Source organism: Crocuta crocuta, unplaced genomic scaffold, assembly GCF_008692635.1.
Source record: "Crocuta crocuta isolate KB4526 unplaced genomic scaffold, BGI_CrCroc_1.0 scaffold48, whole genome shotgun sequence".
NCBI lineage: Eukaryota > Metazoa > Chordata > Mammalia > Carnivora > Hyaenidae > Crocuta > Crocuta crocuta.
This window is the reverse complement of record NW_027533089.1, coordinates 10,382,087-10,407,869: the sequence shown is the minus strand read 5'-3', so window position 1 is coordinate 10,407,869 and position 25,783 is coordinate 10,382,087. Positions and strand designations below refer to the sequence as shown.

General features: G+C 35.3%; 1 protein-coding gene across 1 annotated transcript in view; it reads left to right on the top strand.

Moving 5' to 3' along the window:
* BTBD8 (BTB domain containing 8) overlaps positions 1 to 25,783 on the top strand; it is a 106,355-nt gene that overhangs the window by 50,220 nt on the left and 30,352 nt on the right. The window contains exons 5-7 of the mRNA XM_077746121.1: positions 12,878 to 12,967; positions 20,951 to 21,031; positions 22,298 to 22,394. Of these exons, the coding sequence (XP_077602247.1) occupies positions 12,878 to 12,967; positions 20,951 to 21,031; positions 22,298 to 22,394 (268 nt within the window). The remainder of the gene's footprint in view (positions 1 to 12,877; positions 12,968 to 20,950; positions 21,032 to 22,297; positions 22,395 to 25,783) is intronic.

Genomic DNA, 25,783 nt, shown 5'->3' with positions numbered 1-25,783 from the left:
TCTGTTTATTCTCTATAGTTAAGAGTCCACTGTTTGGTTTGTCTCCTTTTACTTTTTTTTTTTTTAAGCCTTAAGATTTTTTATTGTATTATGTTATTTCATATTATTATTTTTAATTTTTAATTTATATCCAAGTTAGATAACATGTAGTGTAATAATTTTTTCAGGAATAGAATTTAGCGATCCGTCACTTACGTATAACACCCAGAGCTTATCCCAATAAAGTGTCCTCCTTAATGCCCTTTGCCCATTTAGTCCATTCCCCCACCCAAAACCCCTCCAGCAACCCTCAATTTGTTCTGTGTATTTAAGTCTATTAAGTTTTATCCCCTTCCATGTTTCTGTATTATTTTTGCTTCCTTTCTCTTATGTTCTTCTGATTTGTATCTTAAATTCCACATATGAGTGAAGTCAGATGATATTTGTCTTTCTCTGACTGACTTATTTTGTTTTGCATAATACCCTCTAGTTACATCCGTATTGTTGGAAATGGCAAGATTTCATTCTTTTTAATTGCCGAGTAATATTCCATTGTATATATGTACCACATCTTCATTATCCATTCATCCATCAATGGACATTTGGGCTTTTTCCATACTTCATCTGTTGTTGATAGCACTACTGTAAACATTAGGGTGCATATGCTCCTTTGAGACAGCACTTCTGTGTCCATTGGATGTATAACTAGTAGTGCAGTTGCTGGGTCGTAGGGTAGTTCTATTTTTAATTTCTTGATGAGCCTCCATACTGTTTTCCAAATGTAAACATCAGCTTCCATTCCCACCAGCAGTGGAAAAGGGTTCACCTTTCTCTGCATACTTGCCAACATCTGTTGTTGCCTGAGTTCTTAAGTTTAGCCATTCTGACAGGTGTGAGGTGGTATCTCATTGTGGTTTTATTGTATCTCCCTGATGATGAGTGAGGTTGAGCATCTTCTATGTGTCTGTTAGCCATCTGTATGTCTTCTTTGGAAAAGTGTCTGTTCATGTTTTCTGCACTGTTCTTTACTGGATTATTTGGTTTCAGATGGTTGAGTTTGATAAGTTCTTTATAGGTTTTGGATACTACCCCTTTATCTGATATGTCATTTGCAAATACCTTCTTCCATTCTGTAGACTGCCTTTTAGTTTTGCTGATTGTTACCTTCACCGTGCAGAAGTTTTTATCATGATGAAGTCCCAATAGTTCATTTTTACTTTTGTTTCCCTTGCCTCTGGAGAAATATCAAATAAGAAGTTATTGCAGCTGAGGTCAAAGAGGTTGTTACCTGTTTTCTTCTCTAGGATTTTGATGGCTTCCTGCCTTATGCTTAGGTCTTTTATTCATTTTGAGTTTATTTTTGTGTATGGTGTAAGAAAGTGGTCCAGGTTCATCCTTCTACATGTCACTATCCAGTTTTCCCAGCACCATTTGCTAAAAAGACTTTTTTTTCCATTGGGTGTTCTTTCCTTTTTTGTCAAAAATTAGTCGACCATACATTTGTGAGTCCGTTTCTGTGTTCTCTATTCTGTTCCATTGATCTAAGTGTCTATATTTGTGCTAGTACCATACTGTCTTGATGGTTACAGCTTTGTAATACATCTTGAAGTCTGGGATTGTGATGCCTCCAGATTTGGTTTTCTTTTTCAGGATTGTTTCAGCTATTTGGGGTCTTTTCTGGTTCCATACTATTCTATCTCTGAAGAATGCTGGTGTTATTTTGATGGGGATTGCATTGAATATGTAGATTGCTTTTCTTCCAATCCATGAGCATGGAGTATTTTTCCTTTTCGTGTGTGTCTTTTTCAATTTCTTTCATAAGCTTTCTATAGTTTTTGGTATATAGATTTTTCACCTCTTTGGTTAGGTTTATTCCTAGGTATGATTTTTGGTGCAATTGTAAATGGGATCGATTCCCTGACTTCTCTTTCTGCTGCTTTATTATTGGTGTATAGAAATGCAGCCGATTTCTATACATTGATTTTATATCCTGTGACTTTGCTGAATTCATGGATCATTTCTGGAAGTTTTTTGGTGGAGTCTTTTGGGTTTTCCACATAGAATATTATGTCAGCTGTGAAGATTGAAAGTTTGACTTCCTCCTTGTCAATTTAAATGCCTTTTCTTTTTGTTGTCTTATTTCTGAGGCTAGGACTTCCAACACTATGTTGAATAACAGTGGTGAGAGTGAACATCCTTCTTGTGTTTCTGACCTTAAGGGGAAAGCTCTCTGTGTTTCTCCATTGAGGATGATATTAGTGGTGCATCTTTCATATATGGCTTTTATGATCTTCAAGTATGATTCTTCTGTCCCTACTTTCTTGAGGGTTTTTATCAAGAAAGGATGGTATGTTTTGTCAAATGCTTTCTCTGCACCTATTGAGAGAGATTCATGTGGTTCTTATCCTTTCTTTTATTAATGTAATGTATCATGTTGATTGATTTGCAGATACTGAACCAGCTCTGTATCCCAGGAATAAATCCCACTTGATGATGGTGAATAATTCTTTTAGTGTATTGTTGGATCTGGTTGGCTAGTATCTTGTGGAGAATTTTTGCATCCGTGTTCATCAGGGAGATTGGCCTGTAGTTTTTTGGTGGGGCCTTTGTCTGGTTTTGGAATCAAGGTAATGCTGGCCTCATAGAATGAGTTTGGAAATTTTGTTTCTAAAATTCCACATATGAATGAAATCATATGGTATTTGTCTTTCTCCAGCTGGCTTATTTCACTTAGCATTATACTCTCTAACCCCATCTATGTTGTTGCAAATGGCAAGATTTCATTCCTTTTTATGACTGAGTAATATTCCTGTGTGTGTGTGTGTGTGTGTGTGTGTGTTTTTCCAGTAATCTATCTATCGATAAAAACTTGGCTGCTAACATAATTTGGCTTTTGTAGATAATGCTGCTATTAATATCCAGGTGCATGTATCTCTTTGAATTAGTATTTTTTATTTTTTTTGGTAAATACCTAATAGAGCAACTGATGGATCATAGGGTAATTCAGTTTTTAGCTTTTTGAGGAGCTGTTGTTCATACTGCAGAATAGCTTTGCCAGTTTGCATTTCTACCAACAGTGGATGAAGATTCATTTTATCCACATCCTTGCCAACACTTGTTTCTTCTGTTTTTTATTTTCTCCGTTCTGACAGGTATGATATATGTCATAGTGGTTTTGATTTGCGTTTCCCTAATGATGAGTGCTGCTGAGCATCTTTTCATGTATCTGTTGGCCATCTGTGTGTGTTCTTTGTAGAAGTGTCTGTTTATATCTTCTGCCCATTTTTAACTTGGATTGTTTGCTTTTATGTGTTGAATTGTAGAAGTTCTTTATATATTTTTGATACTGTTTATTGGATATGTCATTTGCAAATATCTTCTCCCGTTATGTAGGTTGTCTTTTAGTTTTGTTGATTATTTCCTTTGCTTTCTCAAGCTTTTTATCTTGATGTAGTTCCAACAGTTAATTTTTGCTTTTGTTTACCTTGCTTCAGGAGACATATCTAAAATTTTCTTTTAACATTTATTTATTATTGAGAGACAGAGACAGAGAGAGAGACAGAGGATAAGCATGGAAGGGGCAGGCTCCAGGCTCTGAGCTGTCCTCTGAGCTGTCAGTACAGAGCCCAACCCAGGGCTCGAACTCACAAACCATGAGATTATGACCTGAGCCAAAGTTGGACAGGTAACTGATTGAGCCACCCAGGTGCCCCTCAGGAGACATATCTAGAAAATGTAGCTATGGCCAATGTCAGAGTCATTGCCTATGCTCTCTTAGAGGGTTTTTATGGTTTCAGATCTCATATTTAGATCGTTAATCCATTTTGAGTTCATTTTTGTGTAAAGAAATTGATCCAGTTTCATTCTTTTATTTGTAGCTGTCCTGTTTCCCCAACACTATTTGTTGAAGAGACTTTTTTCCCATTGCATATTCTTACCTCCTTTGTTGAAAATTAATCCACGTCAGGGGCGCCTGGGTGGCTTAGTCGGTTGAGCGTCTGACTTTCACTTAGGTCATGATCTTGCGGTTCGTGGGTTCGAGCCCCGCGTCGGGCTCTGTGCTGACTGCCAGCTCAGAGCCTGGAGCCTGTTTCAGAGTCTGTGCCTCCCTCTCTCTCTGACACTCCCCTGTTCACGCTGTCTCTCTCTCTCCTAGAAATAAAAAAAGAAAATTATATATGAAAATTAATCCACGTCAGAGGTTAATCATGGTTTGTTTCTGGGCTCTCTGTTCTGTTCCATTGATCTGTGTGTCTATTTTGTGCCATTACCTTACTGTTTTGATTATGATAGCTTTATAGTATATCTTGAAACCCTGAATTGTGATACCTCCAGTTTTGTTCTTCTTTTCAAAATTGCTTTGGCTATTTTGTGGTTCCATACAGATTTTAAGATTGTTTGAATTTACTGAAAAATGCTGTTGGTATTTTGATAATGATTGCATTAAGTCTGTAGATTGCTTTGGGCAGTATAGACTTTTAAGAATACTTGTTCTTCCAGTAAATGAGCATGGAACATATTTCTGTTTGTGTCATCTTCATTTTCTGTCATCACATTTTATAGTAATCAGAGTACAGGTCTTTCACCTCCTTGGTTAGGTTTATTTCTGGGTATCTTACTATTTTTGTGCAATTGTAAATGGGATTGTTTTCTTAATTTCTCTTTCTGCTACTTCTGTTGTATAGAATGTAACAGATTTCTGTATATTGATTATGTGTCCTCTGTCCCTGTTGCATTCATTTATCAGTTCTACTAGTTTTTTGGTTTTTTTGTGGGTTTTTTTTTTTTTTGTGGAGTCTTTAGGGTTTGCTGTATATATCTTGTCATCTGCAGATAGTGACAGTTTTACTTCTTCCTCATTGATAGGGATGCCTTTTATTTCTTTTTCACGTCTGATTGCTGTGGCTGGGACTTTGAGTACTGTGTTGAATAAAAAGTGGAGAGAGTGGACATCCTTATCTTATTCCTGATCTTAGGGGAAGACTCTCAGTTTTTCACCATTGAATTTGATGATAGCTGTGTGTTTTTTATATATGACTCTTATTATTTTGAGGTATGTTCCCTCTAAACCTATTGCTGAGGGTTTTTATCATGAATGAATGTTGTACTTTGTCAAATGCTTTTTATGCATCTATTGAAATGGTTGTATGGTTTTTAACCTTTCTTGTGTTTATGTTTTATGTTGATTGGTTTGTGAAATTGAACCACCATATATTTCCATCTCAGTAATAAATCCCACTTGATTGTGAATGATTTTTTAAAATGTATTCTTGTATCTGGTTTGCTAATATTTTGTTGATGATATTTGCATCTATATTCATCAGAGGTATGGACCTGTAGTTTTCTTTTTTTGTGGTCTTTAACTGATTTTGGTATCAGGGCAGTACTGGCCTCATAGAAAGAATTTGGAAGCTTCTTTTATTTTTTGGAATAGTTTGAATGTTTTTTGGACTTCAGTCAGGACTATCTGGTTCTGGATTTCTATTTGTTGGGAGATTTTTATTACTGATTTAATTTCATTGCTGGCAATTGGCCTGTTCTAATTTTCTACTTCACCTGATTTAGTTTTGGGTGTTTGTGTTTCTAAGAATTTATGCATTTCTTGTCCAATTTGTTGGCATATAATTTTTCATAATATTCCCTTATAATCCTTTGTATTTCCCTTTTATAATCCTTTGTATAATATCCTTATAATCTTGTGTATTTCTATATTTTTGTCAGTTACTATTTCTCCTCTTTCATTTCTGAAGTTGTTTATTTGAGTCCTCTCTATCTTTTTTGTGTGTTTGTGAGTAGTTTAATATTTATCAGTTTTGTTGATCTTTTCAAAGGTTCACCCTCTGGTTTCATTAATCTATTGTTCTTAGTTTCTATTTTGTTTATTTCTGCTCTAATTTTATTATTTCTTTCCTGCTACTGGTTTTGAGGTTTTTGTTTTGTTTTTTTCCTTTCTAGCTCCTTTAGGTGTAAGGTTAGGTTACACCTTAGGTTAATTTGAGATTTTTCTTCTTAAAGTACGCTTATACTGCTATAAACTGTAGTCTTAGAATAATTTTTGCTGCATCCCAAAGATATTAGACTGTTGTGTTGTTTTCATTTGTCTCCATGTATTTTTTTATTTTCTCTTTGATTTCTTTGTTAATTCCTTCGTTGTGTAGTAGCACGTTATTTAACCTTGATATATTTGTGTTCTTTTCACAAATTTCTTTTTTTCTTGTGGTTTATTTCTGATATCATAGCATTGTGGTCAGAAAAGCTTTACGGCATGATTTCCATCTTTTTGAATTTGTTCAGACTTATATTGTGACCTGATGTGTTCTGTACATTAATGCTAATCTATACATGAATGCTCCATGTGCCCTTGAATAGAATATGTGTTTGATACTTTATGATGGAATGTTCTAAATATATTTGTTAGATCCATCTCCTCCAATGTGTCACTTAAAGCGACTGTTTACTTATCGATTTTCTGTTTCGATGATCCCTCCACTGATGTAAATGGGGTGTTAAAATCCCCTAGTATTATTTATTACTGTCAGTTACTTCCTTTATGTTTGTTATTAGCCGCTTTTGTATTTGGGTGCTGCAGTGTTGGGTGCATAAACATGTACAATTCTTATATCTTCTTGTTAGGCTGTTCCTTTTATGATTATATAGTGTCCTTCTCTGTCTCTTGTTACAGTCTTTGTTTTAAAGTCTATTTTGTCCAATATAAATATTGCTTCCTTGGCTTTCTTTTCACTTCCATTTGCATAATAAATGCTTTTCTGTTCCTTCACCTTCAATCTGCATGTGTCTTTAGTATGAAATGAGTCTCTTGTAGGCAGCATATCAATGGGTCTTGCTTTTTTACGCATTCCATTACCCTGTGTCTTTTGATTGGAACATTTAGTCCATTTACATTAAAAGTAATTCTTGATAGGTGTAGACTTGCTGCCATTTTGTTACTTGTATGGTTATTTTTGTATTTCTTCTATGTTTCTTTTCTTACTCTCTTCTCTCACAGTTTGCTGGCTATCTTTAGTGATATAATTGGATTCCTTTTTCTTTATTTTTTTGCATATCTATTACTGGTTTTGATTTATGGTTGTCTTTAGGTTTATATGTAACATCTCCTCTGTTAAGCTGATGATCGCTTTAAGTTTGAATGCATTCTTTATACCTCTCCCCACCACCCTTCCCCTCCATGTTTTAGGTATATAGTGTCATACTTTACATCCTTTTATTTTGTGAATTACTTAACCAATTTTTATAGACATACTTTATTTCACTGCTTTTGTGCTTCCTACTTTTGTTAGTCATATGTATGGTCTTTCCTTTCCATTCAAAAATTCCCTTTAACATTTTTTATAGGGCTAGTTTAGTGGTGATGAATCCCTTTAACTTTTTTTGTTTGGCAACCTCTTTATCTCTTCTTCAATTCTGAATGATAGCCTTTCTGGATAGAGTTCTTGGCTGCAGGGTTTTTTTTCTTTCATCAGCTTGATTATGTCATGGTACTCTCTTCTGTCTTGGAAACTTTCTAGTGAAAAATTAACTGATAGTTCTATGGGGTTTCTTTTTTGGGGGGTTAACTTTTCTTTTTTTTTTTTTTTCTTGCTGCTTTAAATTTTCCTCTTCATCATTACTTTTTATCATTTTAATTGCTATGTGTCTTGGTGTGGACCTCTTTGGGTTGATTTTGTTGGTGGCACTCTTTGTCTCCTGGATCTGGATTTCTGTTTCCTTCCCCTGGTTTGGGAAGTTTTCAGCTATTTGTTCAAATAAATTTTCTGCCCTCTTTTCTCTCTCTTCTTCCTGTGTCCCTGTTATGTGAATGTTACTGGACTTGACAGTTTTGCTGAGTTTCCTACATCTATTTTTAATTCTTTTTTCTCTCCCCTGTTCAGGTTGATTGCTTTCCATTATTCTCTCCTCCAGGTCTCCATCCTTTCTGCTTCCCCTAGACTACTATTTATTTTCTTTAATGTACTTCTACTTTTAGTTACTGAGTTCTTCATCTGTGATTGGTCCTTTTTTATGTTTCCTATCTCTCTATTGAGAATCTAACTGAGGTCCTCCACTCTTTTCTCAAATCCAGTAAGTATCTTTATGACTCTTACTTAAAATTCTCCATTTCATTTAGATCTCTTGTAATTTTGTCTTGTTCTTTCATTTGGGACATATTCCTCTCTCTCTTCATTTTGTCTAACTCTGTCTGTTTCTATGTAGTAGGAAAGTCATCTACATCTCCTGGTCTTCAAAGTAGTGGCCTTAATGAAGAGGAGATTCTATAGTGCTTTGCAGTGCGGTGCTCTGTTCATCAGAACCTCACACTTAGTGGGGTTTCCTGTGTGTGTATGTGTGACCTGTTGTTATTGCTGAACCACTTCTGCTTCAGTCCAGTTGGCTCTCTTTGCCTATTGTTGGTAGGGCTTGCTCCTTGTGTTCTTAGTGGGCCAGTCTGGGGCTACCTTGGACTTGATTGAGTCAGACCAGGCATTTGCCAGAGATGCTACTATATGGAACTGTAGGGCACTTTCCTCCTGTGGTCTCCTGAGAAGCTTTTTTTTTGGTGGTTGGGTCCCACACTCAGACCCAATATTTGCCCCCAGCCCACTGCTGGGGCTGGAGTTGGACCAGTATGTGTGGTTATCTTCTCTCCCTGATGGCAGGGGTTGTTTTGGAGTGGTGCTGGCCCCTTATAGGGCTGCTTGCACATTGCCAGGCCTGTGCACTGCTTTGGATGATCTCCTGCCAAGGGCATATTGTAGAGGGCATGTTCGCAGGAGAATATGGAGGTAGGATGCTCTTTGTCAGGAAGGTCTGAGCTAGTCTGCTGCAGGAGGGGACCTGCAGCTGCCTAGGAAAACACCTATGCAGGCTGGGATGAAGGAGATAGGTCCCCAGGGGAACTTGGGGGGTGGGACATGCTCTTAACAAGCAAGGTAGAGAGTGTACATGCTTCACTGGTTCTCACAGGTGTCTATATATGTAGACTAGGGGGTGGGGGAGAAAAATGGCGCCTACCCTCTTTTGTTATTGGAGAAGTCTCCCAATGATCACTGCTCCTCCGGCATATACTCAGAGCTTAGTAAATAAATCTCTTCCTGTATACCCCAGGTGTCTTTGAAACTGGTGCTTCTATGCTATATCTCAGCAGGGTTGTTTGTTTTGTTTTCTCTGTAAGGGCAGGGATTCTGTGTTCCTGGCTCTTGCAGAGCTGAGTCTAATTTTTAGAGTTCCAGGTGTTAAGCCTCACTGATTGTTAGGCTTCTCTGATATTTAAAGCCAAATTTTTTGGAGATTGGCTTCTCTGTGCAGGTTCCCCCATACCTGGGTGTCTGGTGTGGGGGTCTGCCCCTCTGCACTGCTGGTGTCCCTCCCACTGCAGACAATCCCACCTATCTGTTTGGCTTCTCACAGCATCTCTGCCATTCCTACCCTTTCAATGTGGCCTCTTCTCTACCTTTAGCTGTGAAGAGACTGTTCTGCCAGTTTTTGTATCATTTCTGAGATATTACACTGATGTGGGTATTTACCTAGTTGTATCCATGGGATGAGGTGGGCATAGAAGCCTAGTACGTTGCCATCTGTCTCGAAGTCCTGATGAGTTGTTATTAATGTATAAACCTGTGGAACTCCCAGCACAATCAAGATAGAGAAGTTTCATCACCCAAAAGTTCTCCTGTGTCCCTTTACCTCCCCTCTCCCTAGCCCTACAAATTGAGTTTCATATGCTTATTTGCCATGCGTATATCTTCTTTGGTACCTTGTGTTCATATTTTTGTTCATTTTTAAATTAGGTTCTTTTCCTATTTTTGTGTTTTTTAAATCATAGGTTATATTACCTGTCTTAGAATTTCATGTAAATGAACTCAGACATACTGCATCTGGCTTCATTTGCTCAGGATGATGTTTTTGAACTTTATCCTTGAATATTATGCATATCAGTATTTTATTCAGTTTTTATTGGTGAACAGTATTGCAATATGTATGGATATACCACAGTTGGCTCTTTCTCCTGTTTTTGAATATATTGTTTCTTGCATTTAGCTTTTACTTTAAAGAAGGTGGTTTTTCTGTGCAAAACTTTGCGTAAATACATATTTTCATTTCTCTTGGGTAAATTCCTAGGGATAATTGCTGAGTTTTATGGTAAGTGAGTGTTAACTTTTTGTGAAGTTGACAAACATTTGTTCAAAGAGGTTGTGCCATTTTATTACATGCTATTAAGTGTTCTAGTTGTTCCACATCTTCAACACCACTTGACGTTTGTCAGTCTTTTTAATTTTTGCCACTCTAGTAGATGTATAGTGGTATCACATTGTGGCTTTATTTTGCATTCCCCTAATCAGTAGTAATGTTGACTATCATTTCATAAGCTTATTGGCCATTTGCATATCTTGTGATTTTTCTGGTCATCTTTCGCCCTTTTTTTTTTCAAAGCACTCTTAAAAAAAGTGATTTGGCACAAATTTTAATGTAAGTAAACAATAGAGAAACAAGTATGTATCTTCCCCCCCTTCAAATGAATCATGTCCTGTTCTGACCATAGCTTTTTCAATCCTAATCTAATGCTCAAATCCTGATGTGGTATCTTATTATACAACTGGCCATAAACTTGTTTTTTGAAGGAAGATTGCTTCTGTCAATTTGACTAATATCTGATAATTTTTTTGTGTATGCCTTTTATTAGTTGGATTATTTATGTGCTTGTATTGAGTTGTGATAGTTCCCTCTATACTCTGGATTCAAATTATCTGGCAGATATATGTTTTACACATATTTTCTCTGAACATTTTGCTTGTCTTTCCATTTTCCTGCAAGTGATTTTTAAAGGACTGAAGTTTTTAATTTTGTTAAATTTTTATATTTTATGGTTTTTTACAAACTGGTTCATGCTTTTTATTTCCCTAAGAAATCTTTGCCTACCCCAAAGTTGCAAAGATGTTCATCTTTTCTCTTCTAGAGATTTTATAGCATTAGCTTTTATATTTAGGTTTTGGTTCATTTTGAGTTGGTTTTTGTTTATGGTGCGAGGTTAACTGTCGAGGTTCATTTCTTTCCCTTCAAGTCTCCAATTCCAGTACCTTTTGTTGATAACACCATCTTTACCCCATCAAATTACTTTAACACCTTTGTTGAAAAGCAGTTGGCCATATATGTGTGGTCTGTTTTTAGATTTTCACTTCTGTTCCAGTAATCTGTGTTTCTATCCCTATATCAATACCGTATTATCTTGATTACTGTCACTTTATAGTAAGTCTGAAAATCATGTCTTCCAACTTTGTTCTTCTCTCTGATGCTTATTTTGCTATTGTAGTTCCTTTATATTTCCATCTACCTTTTAAAATCAACTTATCAATTGCCACTTAAAAAACTTCGTTAAGATTGTGTTGAATTTAGAAATTAATTTAGGCAAAATGAATGTGTTAACAATTCTGGGTATTCAAATTATGAGTATAGTTTAGCCCTCTCTTAGATCTTTTAAAATTTATTTCAGCAATGTTTTATAGCTTTTAATGTGGAAGTCTTTCACTTTTTTGTTACATTTTTTTCCTGTTGACCTCTTTTGATAATAGTGTAAATGAAGTTCTTTCCCTTCATTTTCTAGTTGTTCACTATTACACCAGATTATCTTTTGATGATTGCTAGAAATTTTATTGAATATTTGTAGACATAATTTGACCTTCCAGGTGATGTTATTTTAACAAAGACTGGATTTATTTCTGCTTCTGGCCAGATGTTAGGCTAGATGTAGGTCACTTTAATCCAGTTTGGGATTGAGCACATTCAAAGCTGAACTTAAGTGTCAATAAGGGCTTTTCTCTTTCTTGTTTATTTTCATTTAAGATATAGCCCTTCAGAATCCAACTGAAATTTTGGGATATCCACCAAAGCCTCCCCTCTTTGATTGACCTGAATTTCCACTTGTATGCCTCCAAGCTTATAAAGATTGCCAGAAGATGTACTCACCTTCTTACCTCTTAAACATTTTTTTTTCTTTCAGATTTGGCAATTGCCTTAATGGAAAGTTACCTAAAATACTTGGGTCACCTCTTTTGTCTTCTTTTTTATAACTTATCTCAAAATCTGTGACCGTGGTATCCTTCTGATGCCTTCAAATCATTCTTGCTTTCTTAAACAAAATCTGTATCTATGTAAATGTCTATATCTATATGTATCTCCCTTTTTTCTTAGCTATTTTCAGGATTGTTGGTCTGAGACAACCTAGTAAGCCATTGCCAGAAGTATATTTTTCTTCTTGTTCCCCTCCACCCTTCCATCTCATTCTCCATTAGAATATAACATTGTTCTCTGTATCTCATCTATTGTTGTATTCCTAGCACTTAGTATACTGCCTAGCAGAAAATAGAAGTGAATAGATACTTGTCGAATTAAAGAATGAATAATACATTGCCATTTTCTATGAAAAGATAGAGTGGAAATTCAGAAAAAAATATCTTCCCTGTCATTTCTCATACTTAAGATAATAGCTATTCTTTAGCATAATTGGGTGGGTCTGAACTTGAACTCAGGACCTTTATGGTTCTAGTGCCTTTTTATTGATATTCCCTCAAAATGTTAAATAACATCTTTATTTCTCCATTTGTAAATTATTTATTACTATCTTATTCATGGAAATAGTTTTAATTGTTATAAAGAGCTTTGAAGAGGAAAAATAAAAAAAGATAAAAAGGACATTGGTATTAATGCTCTAATTAAGTAATCAAAATATTTAGGTATAAATATAGGTTTGTAATTTTTATTATTGTTATAATTCTTCCAGTGAATACAAACAAGACACATAGCTTGTTGTCATGTTTTAAGAGGTAAAGATGAAGAATTTCTTAAGAAAATTACATCTTGCATAATACGTAAATGTTTACCTGTGTTTTTCTCCCTTTTCCTTTAGAGCCATTTTAAGTGCCAGATCCAGTTATTTTGCGGCAATGCTCAGTGGCTGTTGGGCTGAAAGCTCCCAAAAGTTTATTACTCTTCAAGGGTAAGCATAATTTTTACAAGGCAGCTCAACTGCAAATAATACTTAATACAAAACACTTTTATGAATCTGATTTCTCCATATAGTCAATGAAATGTTTCTCATGTTATGGAATTCAGTGAAGTACATCTTCTGAAAATGAAAGATAGTAGGGAACATTTAGTAACAGAGATAGCATGTTAGTCTTCCCAGGCTGCTATAACAAAATATCACTACTGAGTGGCTTAAACAACAGAAATTTATTTTCTCACAATATGGCAAGATCAGAGTACCAGCAAGGTTTGTGAGAGCTCTTACCTTGGGTTGCAGACAGCTTGTTCTGTGTGTGTGCTTAATGGCCTTCCCTTAGTGCATGAGGGCAAGGGGAGGTGAAAAGAAGGTAGAGGGAGAGAGAGAGAGAGCTCTCTGGTGATTCTTCTATTTTAGCACCTCAGGGCAGGGCTCCACCTTATTATCTAATTTAACCTTAATTCCTTATAACCCCTGTCTCCAAATATAGCCACATTGTGGAGTTAGGGCTCAGTATATGAATTTGGTGGGTAGGGAAACACAAATATTTAATATGTAAAAGATAGTTTCTTTTTTTTGTTTGAAGAATAATTTGGATAGGTGTGGATTTTGTTGATCTGTCAGAGGCAGTAGTGAATCTACACAATTGGTGGCAGTTTTTATAAACTGCTAAGGTAGTTATTAAGAGATAAACTAGTACCTTAAATGATAAAAAGGACCCTTTCTTTTTTTAATGTTTATTCATTTTTGAAAGAGAGAGAGAGAGAGTGCGTAGGGGAGGGGCAAAGAAAGAGGGAGACATAGAATCCAAAGCAGACTTCAGGCTCTGAGCTGTCAGCACCGAGCCCGATGCGGGGCTCTAACCCATAAACTGCGAGATTATGACCTGAGCCGAGGTCAGACGCTTAACTGACTAAACCACCCAGGCACCCCAAACAGGACCCTTGATCACAGATAATCACTGTGAGAGTCTGTAGTATACAGTATGGGAGAGGGTTTTCTGGGTAGGAAAATTGCCTGGAAGTTCTGAGGGAACCTCTCACCTCTGCATCTTGGCCAGAATCTTGGGTATGAAATAGTGATAGTGGAAATTATTGATAAATTCTTAACCATTTATTTGTCACCCTAACCTATAATCTTGGATCTTCTTGGTTATAATCATCTGGTTCTCTTACTAACTAGAACAGATCTCCAAATGCCTATCATTTTGTAATTTTTCACTCTGTAAGAAGTGGAATTTTGAAACATGACTTGTAAGAATATATAATGTGGGATTTTTTTTTCATATTTTATTCATTTAATACAAATGAAACACATGCAAAAGGTTCTACCCCCATTTTCTTCATCTAGGGCCTTTTGAAGATTATGTTTTGTTCATACTACCACAGTTTCAATACATATATCACAGTGTATTTTGCAGCCTATCTTTTGGATGTAGCTTTAGTAGCTGTCACCGTTAGTGACTTCAATGATATGAAATTTTATGAATTCCTTTATTCCAGTGTGTTTTTTAAACTGATAAAAAACACTAATGAAATAGTAATAAAGAAAATAATGGAGGATGTAAACTCACATGTAATCACCACCGTTTTACTTACTATTGCTACTAAAATAAAGGTCTTCTCTAATTTGTCTTCCACATGCATAAAATACTTATACATGGCAGATTTGTTTTCTTCTGTTTTTCCTGTCTCTCACTAATACAGCATTAAAACATAACATGAATTGCTTTGGTGATATTAAAAAAATAATGTTTACATCTAAGTAACCCTGTTTCCCTATTTTTCATCTGAACTGCTCTTTTAACTTTTTTTTTAGAAATTTTAATTGAGATATAATTTATAAAAAATACTGTGTTAGTTTTAGTTGTACAACATGATTTGATGTATGTATATATTACAAAATGATTACCTCAATAAATGTAGTTGATATCTATCACCTCATATAGTTATATTTTTCTTGTGATGAGGAATATTAAGATCTACTTTCTTAGCAACTTTCATATATACAATATAGTATTGTTAACTGTAGTCACCATGCTGTAAATTATATCCCTAGCATTTATTTATCTCATAACTAGAAATTTGTACCTTTTGACCACCTTCACCCATTTTACCCATCCTCCTTCCCCCTGCCTCTGACAACCAGGTAGTTTCTGATTATGGAAGGTTTTATATGCCAAGCTGAAGAGTTCATTATCCTGTATAAAAGGGATGTATAGATGGAGCAGTTGGTGAAATTCTTGAAATTCTGTTATCACTATTGAAAAACAATCTGAAAGGTGTATGTATCCTACTGATAAGATATTTTCCTTTATGATGAATTTAAAATGTCTGCTGAATAAATAGTGCTAGTAGAGGCTAGTAGGGTCTTTCTAAGTGTGCCAATCCTAGGGATAATTACATTGGTGTAATTTTGGAAACTTTTAGATATTTTAGACATCATTTTAAAAAGCTATCAATCCACTCTCCTTAGAAATGAATTAAAAAAAAATTTAAATGGAGAGATAACACTAGTTTGAATCAAAGTGCAACTTTAGACATTCACAAAAAATCCCATGATTCTGTGAAAAAGTCAAAAGAAGAGTGATTATGAGATCTCATTCTGCAGCAGGGGAAAGTAATTTGCAGAAAGCACATGTCTCATTTTTTCTTAGAAGAAATCTTAGTTCTTTGTAGGTTTAGTGACAGTTTTTACTATCTGATATCTATTATGTAGCTCTTTCTTCCTTTCCCAAGTAGATTTGTCCTCAGGAGGGACATGTTTTTTCTGGGCTTCTTCCACATTTACTATGCCCTTTGATTTTTAGAATCAGTCTTTGAGAGAGCAGGTGAATTCGTATATAGCAGATGAGTAAAAACAAGATCAGTTAAGTTAAATGTCTTTCTGGAGTCACCTGGTAAATAAGTGCTTATGCTGAATATAAATAACATGGTTTTTGATAAGTAATTCAGTGTCCATTCCACCACAGTCACTAAAGAATTTGAGTGATACATACCAAGTTTCCCATTGGTATGTATTCTTGAGCTAATGCGTGCTCTTCTCCACTGTTTAAATCCTTGATTTTCAAGTTTTATTCCATAGGACCCTAAAGTTCTTGGTAATATGTTAGGAAACACATGGCAGGGGATTGGGATCTGAGGGGAAAACTATATGGGAAGGGCTGCCCCTTCAACCAGAACTGCTCTGCTTTTATCTCTTTTATATTGTTTAAGATGACCTCTGAGTTTAGGTATAGGAATAAAGGCAGTCCTTAATCAGCCCTCATGAGAGATCAGATTAAACATTCAAAACATATAGGCTTTTAAAGATGAAGTTTATTTATTAAGAGGTTAGTAGATAAGAAGAAAGTAGTAGCATCAATTACTGGTCTCTACTCTCTTATCTGTAATTTTCTATACTTGATTATGATGGATGGGATAGATGAATATCTCCCGTTATAATATGGCCTGACTACCACTGACCAACTTTAGTAGCTTGCTCAAGGGAAAGCCAAATAGAAGTAGCCAAACTTGTTTCAGAGTTTAATTTGGCTTTCCCTTGTGCAAGCTACTAAAGTTGGTGAATGGTCATCAGAGACAGATATCATATGATTTCACTTATATGTGGAATCTAAAAAGCAAAACAAATGAATAAACAAACAAAAGGCAGAAACAGACCCATAAATACAGAGAACTGATGACTGACAGAGGTGGAGGGGGTGGGAGTGGGCAAAATGAGTGAAGGGGAGTAGGAGATACAGGCTTCCAGTTATAGAAAGAATAAGTGACAGGAATAAAAGGTACAGCATAGGGAATATAGCCAATGGTATTATAATAGTGTTGCATGATGACACATGGTAGCTACACTTGACGTGAGCATAGTGTAACATATATAGTTGTTGAATCACTGTGTTGTATTCTTGAAACTTAAGTAACATGTGTGTCAGCTATACTAAAGAAAATGTCATTAAAATAAAAAGTATGTTGTAGTAGTGACAGCAGTGATGAGGCTCACTCCCCTTACAGTATTTTCCTATCACTTCGATTGTGATAAGCAAGGCTCTTTTCCTCACTGGTTCACTTTTCCTATAGCTACTAGATCAGCAGCGGTGACTTACTGCTGGAAATCTCACATTGGAAATAAGGATACATTTCTTTTTGGCTCAACTGTTTTATCTTGTTTGGTAAAGCAAGTTTTTCTAATACTAAAATGAAGGAAGAAAGTTTCTCCTGACAAATACTGGGTTTTATCCATATCCTTTATTATCATCACACAATACATTTTGCTTTTCCCTCTTGTACCACGTATCAAATTGACTGTGTCAAATTACTACCTAAAATGATGTTAGTATCGTAGGATATAAAGCCATAGGAAGGCTAAAGGGAATTTAAGAATTTTGAGGCTAAAAGGGATTTAGGAACTCCACTTTTATAAAACCTCACCTTTAAAAAAATTTTATATTATAATAAAGTAATCTACAAAACAAATTCTTTTTTCACATGAGCTTGTGTTGTGTACTTTGGTAGGTGTTTGCATGGGTAATGTATAGTATAAAGACCACGGACTTTGGTGTCAGTATAGGCAGTCCAGTGTCTAGTCCTAACTTGTTACATGACTTTAGGGACATTGTTTACCTTCCCAGAGTTTCCTGAAGTGGTTGAAAGGATTAAATGAGATATAGTACTTGGTATGTAATATATAGTACTTATTAATATTTGTCTTTTCTTTTTTCCCTTGATTAGATTGTTCTCATTTTCTAGAGAGAAATGGGTTCAAGTAAGGGCCATTACTAATACCAGGACAGCAATGCCTGCTTTTGCTTGATCAGCAGCCTTTTTTGGAACTGTGCCACTGTTGGATGTCTGCAGGATGTTTTCTGCAGTAGATTAGAATGAAAATCCTGTCTGTTCTCACAGAAAAGAATTACAGTTTTTAATGAGTTGGTAACTCATAGACCTATAATGCACATGATATTTTTCAAGAGGGACAGCCTTCAGTAAATTGAGGTAGGAATAGTAGAGTCCTGTAATCTTAGCTCTACCTGTGCCCCAGTGTTGAAAGGTGGAAGTTCTCCAGTTTTCGTGGACAAAGGGGAAAATTTTCCACATCCTATACTGGAAATTGAACCACAGCCAGTATTTCTATAACTGCACATATTTCCATTTTTATATAAATAGAAGTCTTACATTGGTAGCTTGGGGCTTTGGAACATAAATCTGGATTTTCTCATCTCCCTTGAGAGATTCCTGGGATTACACTAAATTTTCAGAATGATCTTTTGAAATGTAAATTAGATATATGTATATCTCTTCTGACTAAAATTGCTCTGTGCCTTCTCATCGCAGTGAGAATTAAACGAACTCTTTACCACAAACCTGTAAGACCCTCTATGATCTGGCCCCTGGGTTTTTCCAGACTATCCCACCTAAAGTACAACCCACCTGTCCATTTACCCTCTTTAATATTATGTGTTGTGTTGTTTTCATGGCACTTTTTACTGTTAAAAGTATGTTCTTTATATATATTTGTTTACATATTTACTGTCCCTGTCCTCCCTCTGGAATGAAAGCTTCTTGTATCCTTAAGGTCTAGAATAGAGCCTATTATTCAGTAAACAATTGAATGTGAATGAACGAATGAATGAATGAGTTCCTATGTTACCTTAGTCCATGTACACAAGACCCTAAAACTTTAGGAAGCACACATAAAGCACAGAGATTTTAGTAGACTAGGTGTATGTTTATTCTCTGATCTTCGAGCTCTGTCCTCTCATAGGGCTTTCTTCACTGAATATATGTAATGTTTTCATCTTCTAAAAGCTTTTATTCTGATAACATTTAAAGAGAGATAGTGGTTTCAATCTTTCCATTTAAACTGTGGTCTATCAAAATGATGATTTGTTGTTTTTCTAGGTCATTTGATCATGTTTTTATAAATACAAAATACAAATGAGTTACAACACTGTAATGAGAATGCAGTTTAAGAAAACATCCGTAAAACGGAGGGAAAATGCTTTCTTGCTGCTTTTATAATTATATATTGATATATAGGCCCAAATGTCTGGATGTTGCTATTTAGTTTAATAAAACTATTGTTTTTATTTATTCATTATTATCTTTTGCTTAAAAAGTCAGGTCTGGAAAGAAACTATTATTTAACCACAAATGACGAATCCTCATTAACAGTAATAAGAATGGCTCTTGAAATTTTGACAGAAAGTGGATGGACTAGTATACCTAGTAATTATGCTAGTGTTTTAGATTAGCAGACTGTAGATAATATGACATGATTATTCTGAGATCAAATCTTACCATATCCATAGTATATATGGATTTGACTTTTTTTCCTAAGTATTAAAGATGTGGAGTTTTTGAATCACCAGACATCAGTACTTAGCCATAGTAGGGAGCCAGTAAATATGTATTAAATGAATTTAAAAATACTTCTATATTTTCAACTCAGTATTCCTCAGAAGGGTTTAGGGCAATGCTATAAGTGCCCTAGTAAGCCATTCATTAAACATTCTTCAAATATGTCTTGAGCATATGTTGTATAAGACCATAGAATGAAGCACCTTTCGGGGCGCCTGGGTGGCTTAGTCGGTTAAACGTCCGACTTTCACTTAGGTCATGATCTCGCGGTTCATGGGTTCGAGCCCCGCGTTGGGCTCTGTGCTGACTGCCAGCTCAGAGCCTGGAGCCTGTTTCAGTCTGTGACTCCCTCTCTCTCTGACCCTCCCCTGCTCACGCTGTCTCTCTCTCTCCTAGAAATAAATTAAACGTAAAAAAAAAAAAGAATCAAGCACCTTTCTGAGTCCTGCTCTGTGGAACTCCATTTCTTTTCTTTTCTTTCCTTTTTTCTTACTTTTAGCAGATATTAGATACTATGCTTAACAAACGATGGGAGTCTTATCAGCACTGTTCCCACCCTGATTCCACTGCATAGAGGATTAAGATGAAGCTCATGCTCTAATTTAGGTATCTAGATGATAATCTAGATACTGAGAGGTTTTTGGAGAGGTAATAAATTATGTACTTCTTCCTGTTCAGAATAATATGAAAGAGTCAATAGTTGAAGAAAACATTTTCTTTATTATTGATAAAAACTCTTAAAGCAGAAAAATGTGTGTTAAGGTAAGAGCCAAAGTTGACTTGCTTACTGTGTCTCTTCTTTGACAACCCACTTGAAAGAAAGTCTGAAATTGGATAGCAGAGGTACTTCTTCCAATCTAGCTTCAAACTCATTCAGCAGAGAAGAAAGGAAAAAAAGAAATCACATTATCTCTCATCTTGGGTTCCTCTGGACCATTGACCAGTGGTTGTTGTCCATGAACCAGATGCAAGAAGCCCTATAACAGTGCTATGAACAAAATAGGAACAGCAGAAAAAAGACTGAATCTGGGGTACTAGGAGAGGTGGGGAAGAGGAAGGAGCCCATGAACTCAGTTTGGGATCCAGTAGTCAGTAGGACATAGAAGTTACCACTCCAGACTACTACTTTAGGTTGCATCTTTTCATCTGTGTAATGAGGATGTTGGTCAAGCTAGAGATGCTGTATAGGTATTACAAATTAAGAAATCTGTGCAGCATAACAAGATCTTTTTAGTGAACAGAGTTGTTCATCAGAGGCTTTAAGAAGACCAGAGGCCATTTGTCAGTGATGCTGAGGAGAGAATTTCCTAATAGGCCAGAGGTTGGACTGTGACCTCTCAGATCCCTTCTGACTCTAAAAGTTCATTATAGAAGATGCTTAACAAATAATTAGTGATTTGAATAACATACTAATAATATTTTATAACATAAAAATCTATAGCTGCTTCATTTTAAATTAATGGAATAACTGTATGGATGTTACTTGAAGAATATATTCTTCAGATAAAAGTGAGATTAAAACTTTATTTTAGCTAAAATTTTATGAGACAATAGAATGTATCATTGATATAAGTTACACCTTAATTATTTCTGGATTTGAATTTGATTTTCTTTTATATTTCAGTATAAACCATGTAGAAATGAATGTTATGATGTATTTTATATATGGAGGAACTTTGGACTTTCCAGACAAAGCTAATGTTGGGTATGTATTATTTTTTAATCATTTTAAATATAAAAGTATTGATGCTTTGTGGTGTCTGCTTTATTGAGCTTTGGGGGCTTTTTTTGTTTTGTTTTGTTTTTTCTTTACTGAGCTTTGTTTCAAAGTGTCAAGGAAGTAGAAGTTTCAGTTTCATTATTTTGCTATATCATGTGTATTTAGGGAATATCTAAAAACAGTAAGTTGTCTTACTTAGAAGAAAAGATGATCTAGCAACTCACAGTAATAAAATTAAGAAAAGTCTTCATTTGACTCAAATTTTGTTAGAAAGACCTTATATCGGTTTTCGAAAATAAAAGACAAGTTTTTATAAAGTAAAATTGAATCTTTATCAAATTTTGAACACTTATTTTACTACTTTATTTTCAAATTTTAGAATTACTCTTTTAAACAGCAAAAGAAAAGGAAAAAGAAAAACCTTAAAATTACTTTAGGAATATAGACATCCTAAAGAATAACAATGGTTCTTAAGTGCTCTTTAGTGAAATGCCATCTAAGCGCTGAAATCATAGTAGAGAATAAAATCTACCTTGCTCTTCTAATTTTTGGATGTCTTCTTTTATTGCTGTTTTAATACCAAACAAATGAAGGCTGCTTTTTAATTTAAATAGTCATTGGTTTTTTAAATTACTAACTGAATAAGTGTGATTTGGGGGGGAAAGTGTCATGAGTCAGAGGGATTAAGTACTGAAGCTTCTTCCCCTGGAAACCTATAGGAAATTGTATCATGCTCTCAAGGCTTGCAGGTTTTCTAAGTACCTAATGTAAGTGTGGTGCTTGGAAATTCTTGCCAAATGAAAGAAGCAATGGAAATTTACTGAGGCATTGGATACTGTTTTCAATCTTAGATTCATTTGTAAGTATTTTCAATATGATAAGCATCAAAATTGCACTGCTCCCAAGTTTTTATTATACAGATTTGTTGCAAAGAGTTTTATAACTTTTACAGCCTTTGAAGCAGATTCCTGGACTTTGCTAAATATGTGACTCAGAATATGAGGGTAATTTAAACATCTCCAAATTTACTTCATGTTATTCTCCACTAGCCAAGTCATGTGACAGTGCTTTCAACCTTTGACCTGTGTCCTTTTTGTTATCCATAAAGGATATCTAGTATGGAGAACAGAAAGAGTTAAAATAATTCAGGTTATTATTTTTTTAAACAGGCTATAATTATTAGTACATTACTGTGTATTAGTCCTTGGTTTTTCAATTGGAGAATTAACAGTCTATCTATTTTTATTTTAGTCAGATACTCAATATGGCTGATATGTATGGACTAGAAGGATTAAAAGAAGTAGCAATCTATATTTTAAGAAGAGATTACTGTAATTTCTTTCAGAAGGTAATTATTGAGTCTCAGAAATCTTTTACCCAGCACTTAAAGTCACCCATTATTACCTACTAGATTTTTAACTCTGATAGTGAATAGTGCTTTGAATCTTAAGAATACTGTCAATTTAATTAACAGGAACTCTCATATGATATGCTTGCAAAAAAAACAAATTAATTCCAATCATTTAAGTAAAATAAAATAGACATGGAGTTTATTGAAAGGATATAGGCGTATCCTTTATAATTCAAAAGTGGGGTGTGCATCTGGGACTGAGTCAGGGTTTAGAGCTAAGAGAAATGAAGTCAGCAACCATAGTTACCTTCTCCATTAACAAAACACATTTATCAGAGTGTCATCTGGGTGTCTCAGTCAATTAAGCGTCCAACTCTTAATCTTGGTTCAGATCATGATCTCAGTGTGTGAGATCAAGCCCTACATTGGGCTCTGCACTGACGTTGTGGAGCCTGCCTGGGATTCTCTCTCTCCCTGGCTCCCTGTCCTCCCCTGCTTGCGTGCATGCGTTCTCACTCTCTCTTTCTCAAAATAAATAAGTGTAAAGAAAAAAAGTACATTTATCACAAATGTTTCATTGGTTCTTTTCCCTGAAAGTACACTCTTCCTTCCTGTCACGCTTCTTTATAGCATCTACTTGGGATGGAATATATTTCTTTTCTCAGCAGGTGGAGTATAAACACTAACTTTTAAGTTTAGTTTATATAAACGTAAGTTTATTGTCTAAAGAAAGATCTACTACTAGACATTTTTACAAATGCCATTTTATACATTATTCTTAGATTCTCCATTGTTTTAATTTACTCTGTGACTATAGGTTATTTTTTATTTACTTATTTTTCATTTTCCAGATTCTCTACAGTGGTCATGTATTACTTTTATAATCAACAAAAAAACAAATCTTAAAATAATTGTTTTACATCAATATTCCCTTCTTATTGGGTACCTGAGGCAATAGTATGCATTGTAGGGATTTTAATTAGGTAATTTTAATAATTTAAATAACACTTAAATTTTATGTTTTTGTGTTGGGTAGGACTTCCCTACCTCTATATAAGTTGTAACTGAAGAAGCACCCCATGTACTAAGAGAGCCATGAACAATTGCATATAGCACCACCACCACTGCCACCCAGGGTTTAATGAGAAATGTCAAACTTCTCAGCTATGTTTAATCAATCATTTATTTCAGCCTCTAGAAGTAAGGAAACTAGAAGAAGGAGGGCAGTCTGTGGTATCCTCAACTTTGTAGAAAGTGAAGAATTCTGATGAAAGAATTTTCTTCTCTTTCGTCTGCTTCCCTCATCTTCCCAGCCAAGTGAAAGTTAGGAAAGAGATCCAAGCATACCTGATAAAAAATAAAGATAGAAGGTATCTGTAAATGAGGAGATATGTCTTATCCTCATATGCCACATCTATGAAACCAGCCCACTCTGGAGCTTCCATTAAAGAGTAAAAGAAAATGTAAGAGATTTCTTGGGAGAGCCTGGGAATATGCCTCAGAAACCAGTGAGAGTACCCTTAAATGTGGAGATTTTTAAAGGGAGAAGCCAGTACTAGTTTGGTGACTAAGGACAATAGCTTTTGTCATGTATAGAAAAGAGTAAGGGTGCACCTGGTGGGCTCAGTTGGTAGACTGTGCGACTACTGATCTTGGTGTTGTGAATTCAAGCCCCACATTGGGTGTAGAGATTACTTAAAAATAAAATCTTTAAAAAAAAAAGAAAAGAAAAGAAAAAAGTATAGGGAGTCCACTCCACACCCCAGTTACACCTGGTACGCAGGGAGGGAAGAGGACCTTAGTGGTTCTATGAAGATTAGAGGTTGCTGGTACAGGGCCAAATGATGCTAGCACTGTGCATCATGAATCTTTATCCACTGAAACGCTAGGGTGACATGTAGTCTGCTCCTAAAAGACTCATCAGCAAAGGCCATCAACATCTTAATTAGAGCAAACTCAGTGACATCAACCTACTTCCATGCTGTGTCTGGTTATTTATATTGCCATCCATAGCCCTCTGCCACTGAAGTTAGACCAAGAAAATGGAGGAGCAGGAAGAGACCAGACCATGCTCTACTCCCGATTCCATATCTCCGCAACTATAACTGTAACCAGTGATGGGGGAGAGGAAGATGTTAAGGCTAGATGTAAGATAGGTGTTTAAACAGTACTGTGCTGATTTCAATACCAGAAAAATAAAAGAAAATACTGGAATTTACCTATAATGTCATGAAGGGATGGAAAGAAGGAGAAATTGACACAGCATAGTTGGCAGCACTATCTGGGAAAACAGTTTTATGTTAGTATCTCCTCTGAACTGAGACTCCTCAAGACATCAATTACATTTAACAGTTTTTTAATTTATTTATTTTTCTTTTTATTATTTATTATTTTATTTTTTAAATATGATTTATTGTCAAATTGATTTACATACAACACCTACTACTCATCCCAAGTGCCCTCCGCAATGCGCATCACCCATTTTCCCTCTCCCCCCAACCGCATCCACCCTCAGTTTGTTCTCTGTATTTAAGAGTCTCTTGTGTTTTGCCCCCTTCCCTCTCTGTTTGTAACTATTTTTTTTTCCCCTTCCCATCCCCCATGGTCTTCTGTTAAGTTTCTCAAGATCCGCATATGAGTGAAAACATATGTGGTTTATATATACAATGGAATACCACTTGGCAATGAGAAAGAATGAAATCATGGCATTTGCAACAACGTGGATGGAACTGGAAGGTATTATGCTGAGTGAAATAACTCAGAGAAGGACAGATATATGTTTTCAGACAGCTATCATTTTAAAAATAATCTCTTTTATGGACAGTCTTTGGACCATCGCCTCTCGTTTTTAGTATAAGTATACATAGGTTATATGCAGCTTCTTACGTTTTACTTTCAATAATTCCCTTAATTTATAAAACACAAAAGGCATATTTGTTAACATTAAAACAACATAAAATGTAATTTTAAATAGATTATTAATATGGTACTTTGTTGAAAACTTTTTTTACTTTATTTTACTTGTTTTAATATCTATTATTGTGGTAACACATTTGAGAGAATAATTTTTGTTTTTATTGCTTGATCTTTAAACTTTGCTTTACATATTTCTATAATGTATAACTTTACAAATATATGTCTGAAAATATAATTTTAACTTCTAGATTTCAGGGGCACCTGGGTGACTCAGTTAGTTAAGCATCTGACTGGCTCAAGTCATGGTCTCACTGACCATGTGTGAGTTTGAGTCCTACTTCTGGCTCTGTGCTAACAGCTCAGAGCCTGGAGCCTGCTTCAGATTCTCTGTCTCCCTCTCTCTCTGCCCCTTCCCTGCTTATGTTCTGTCTCTCTCTCTCAAAATAAATAAGCATTAAAAAAATTTAACT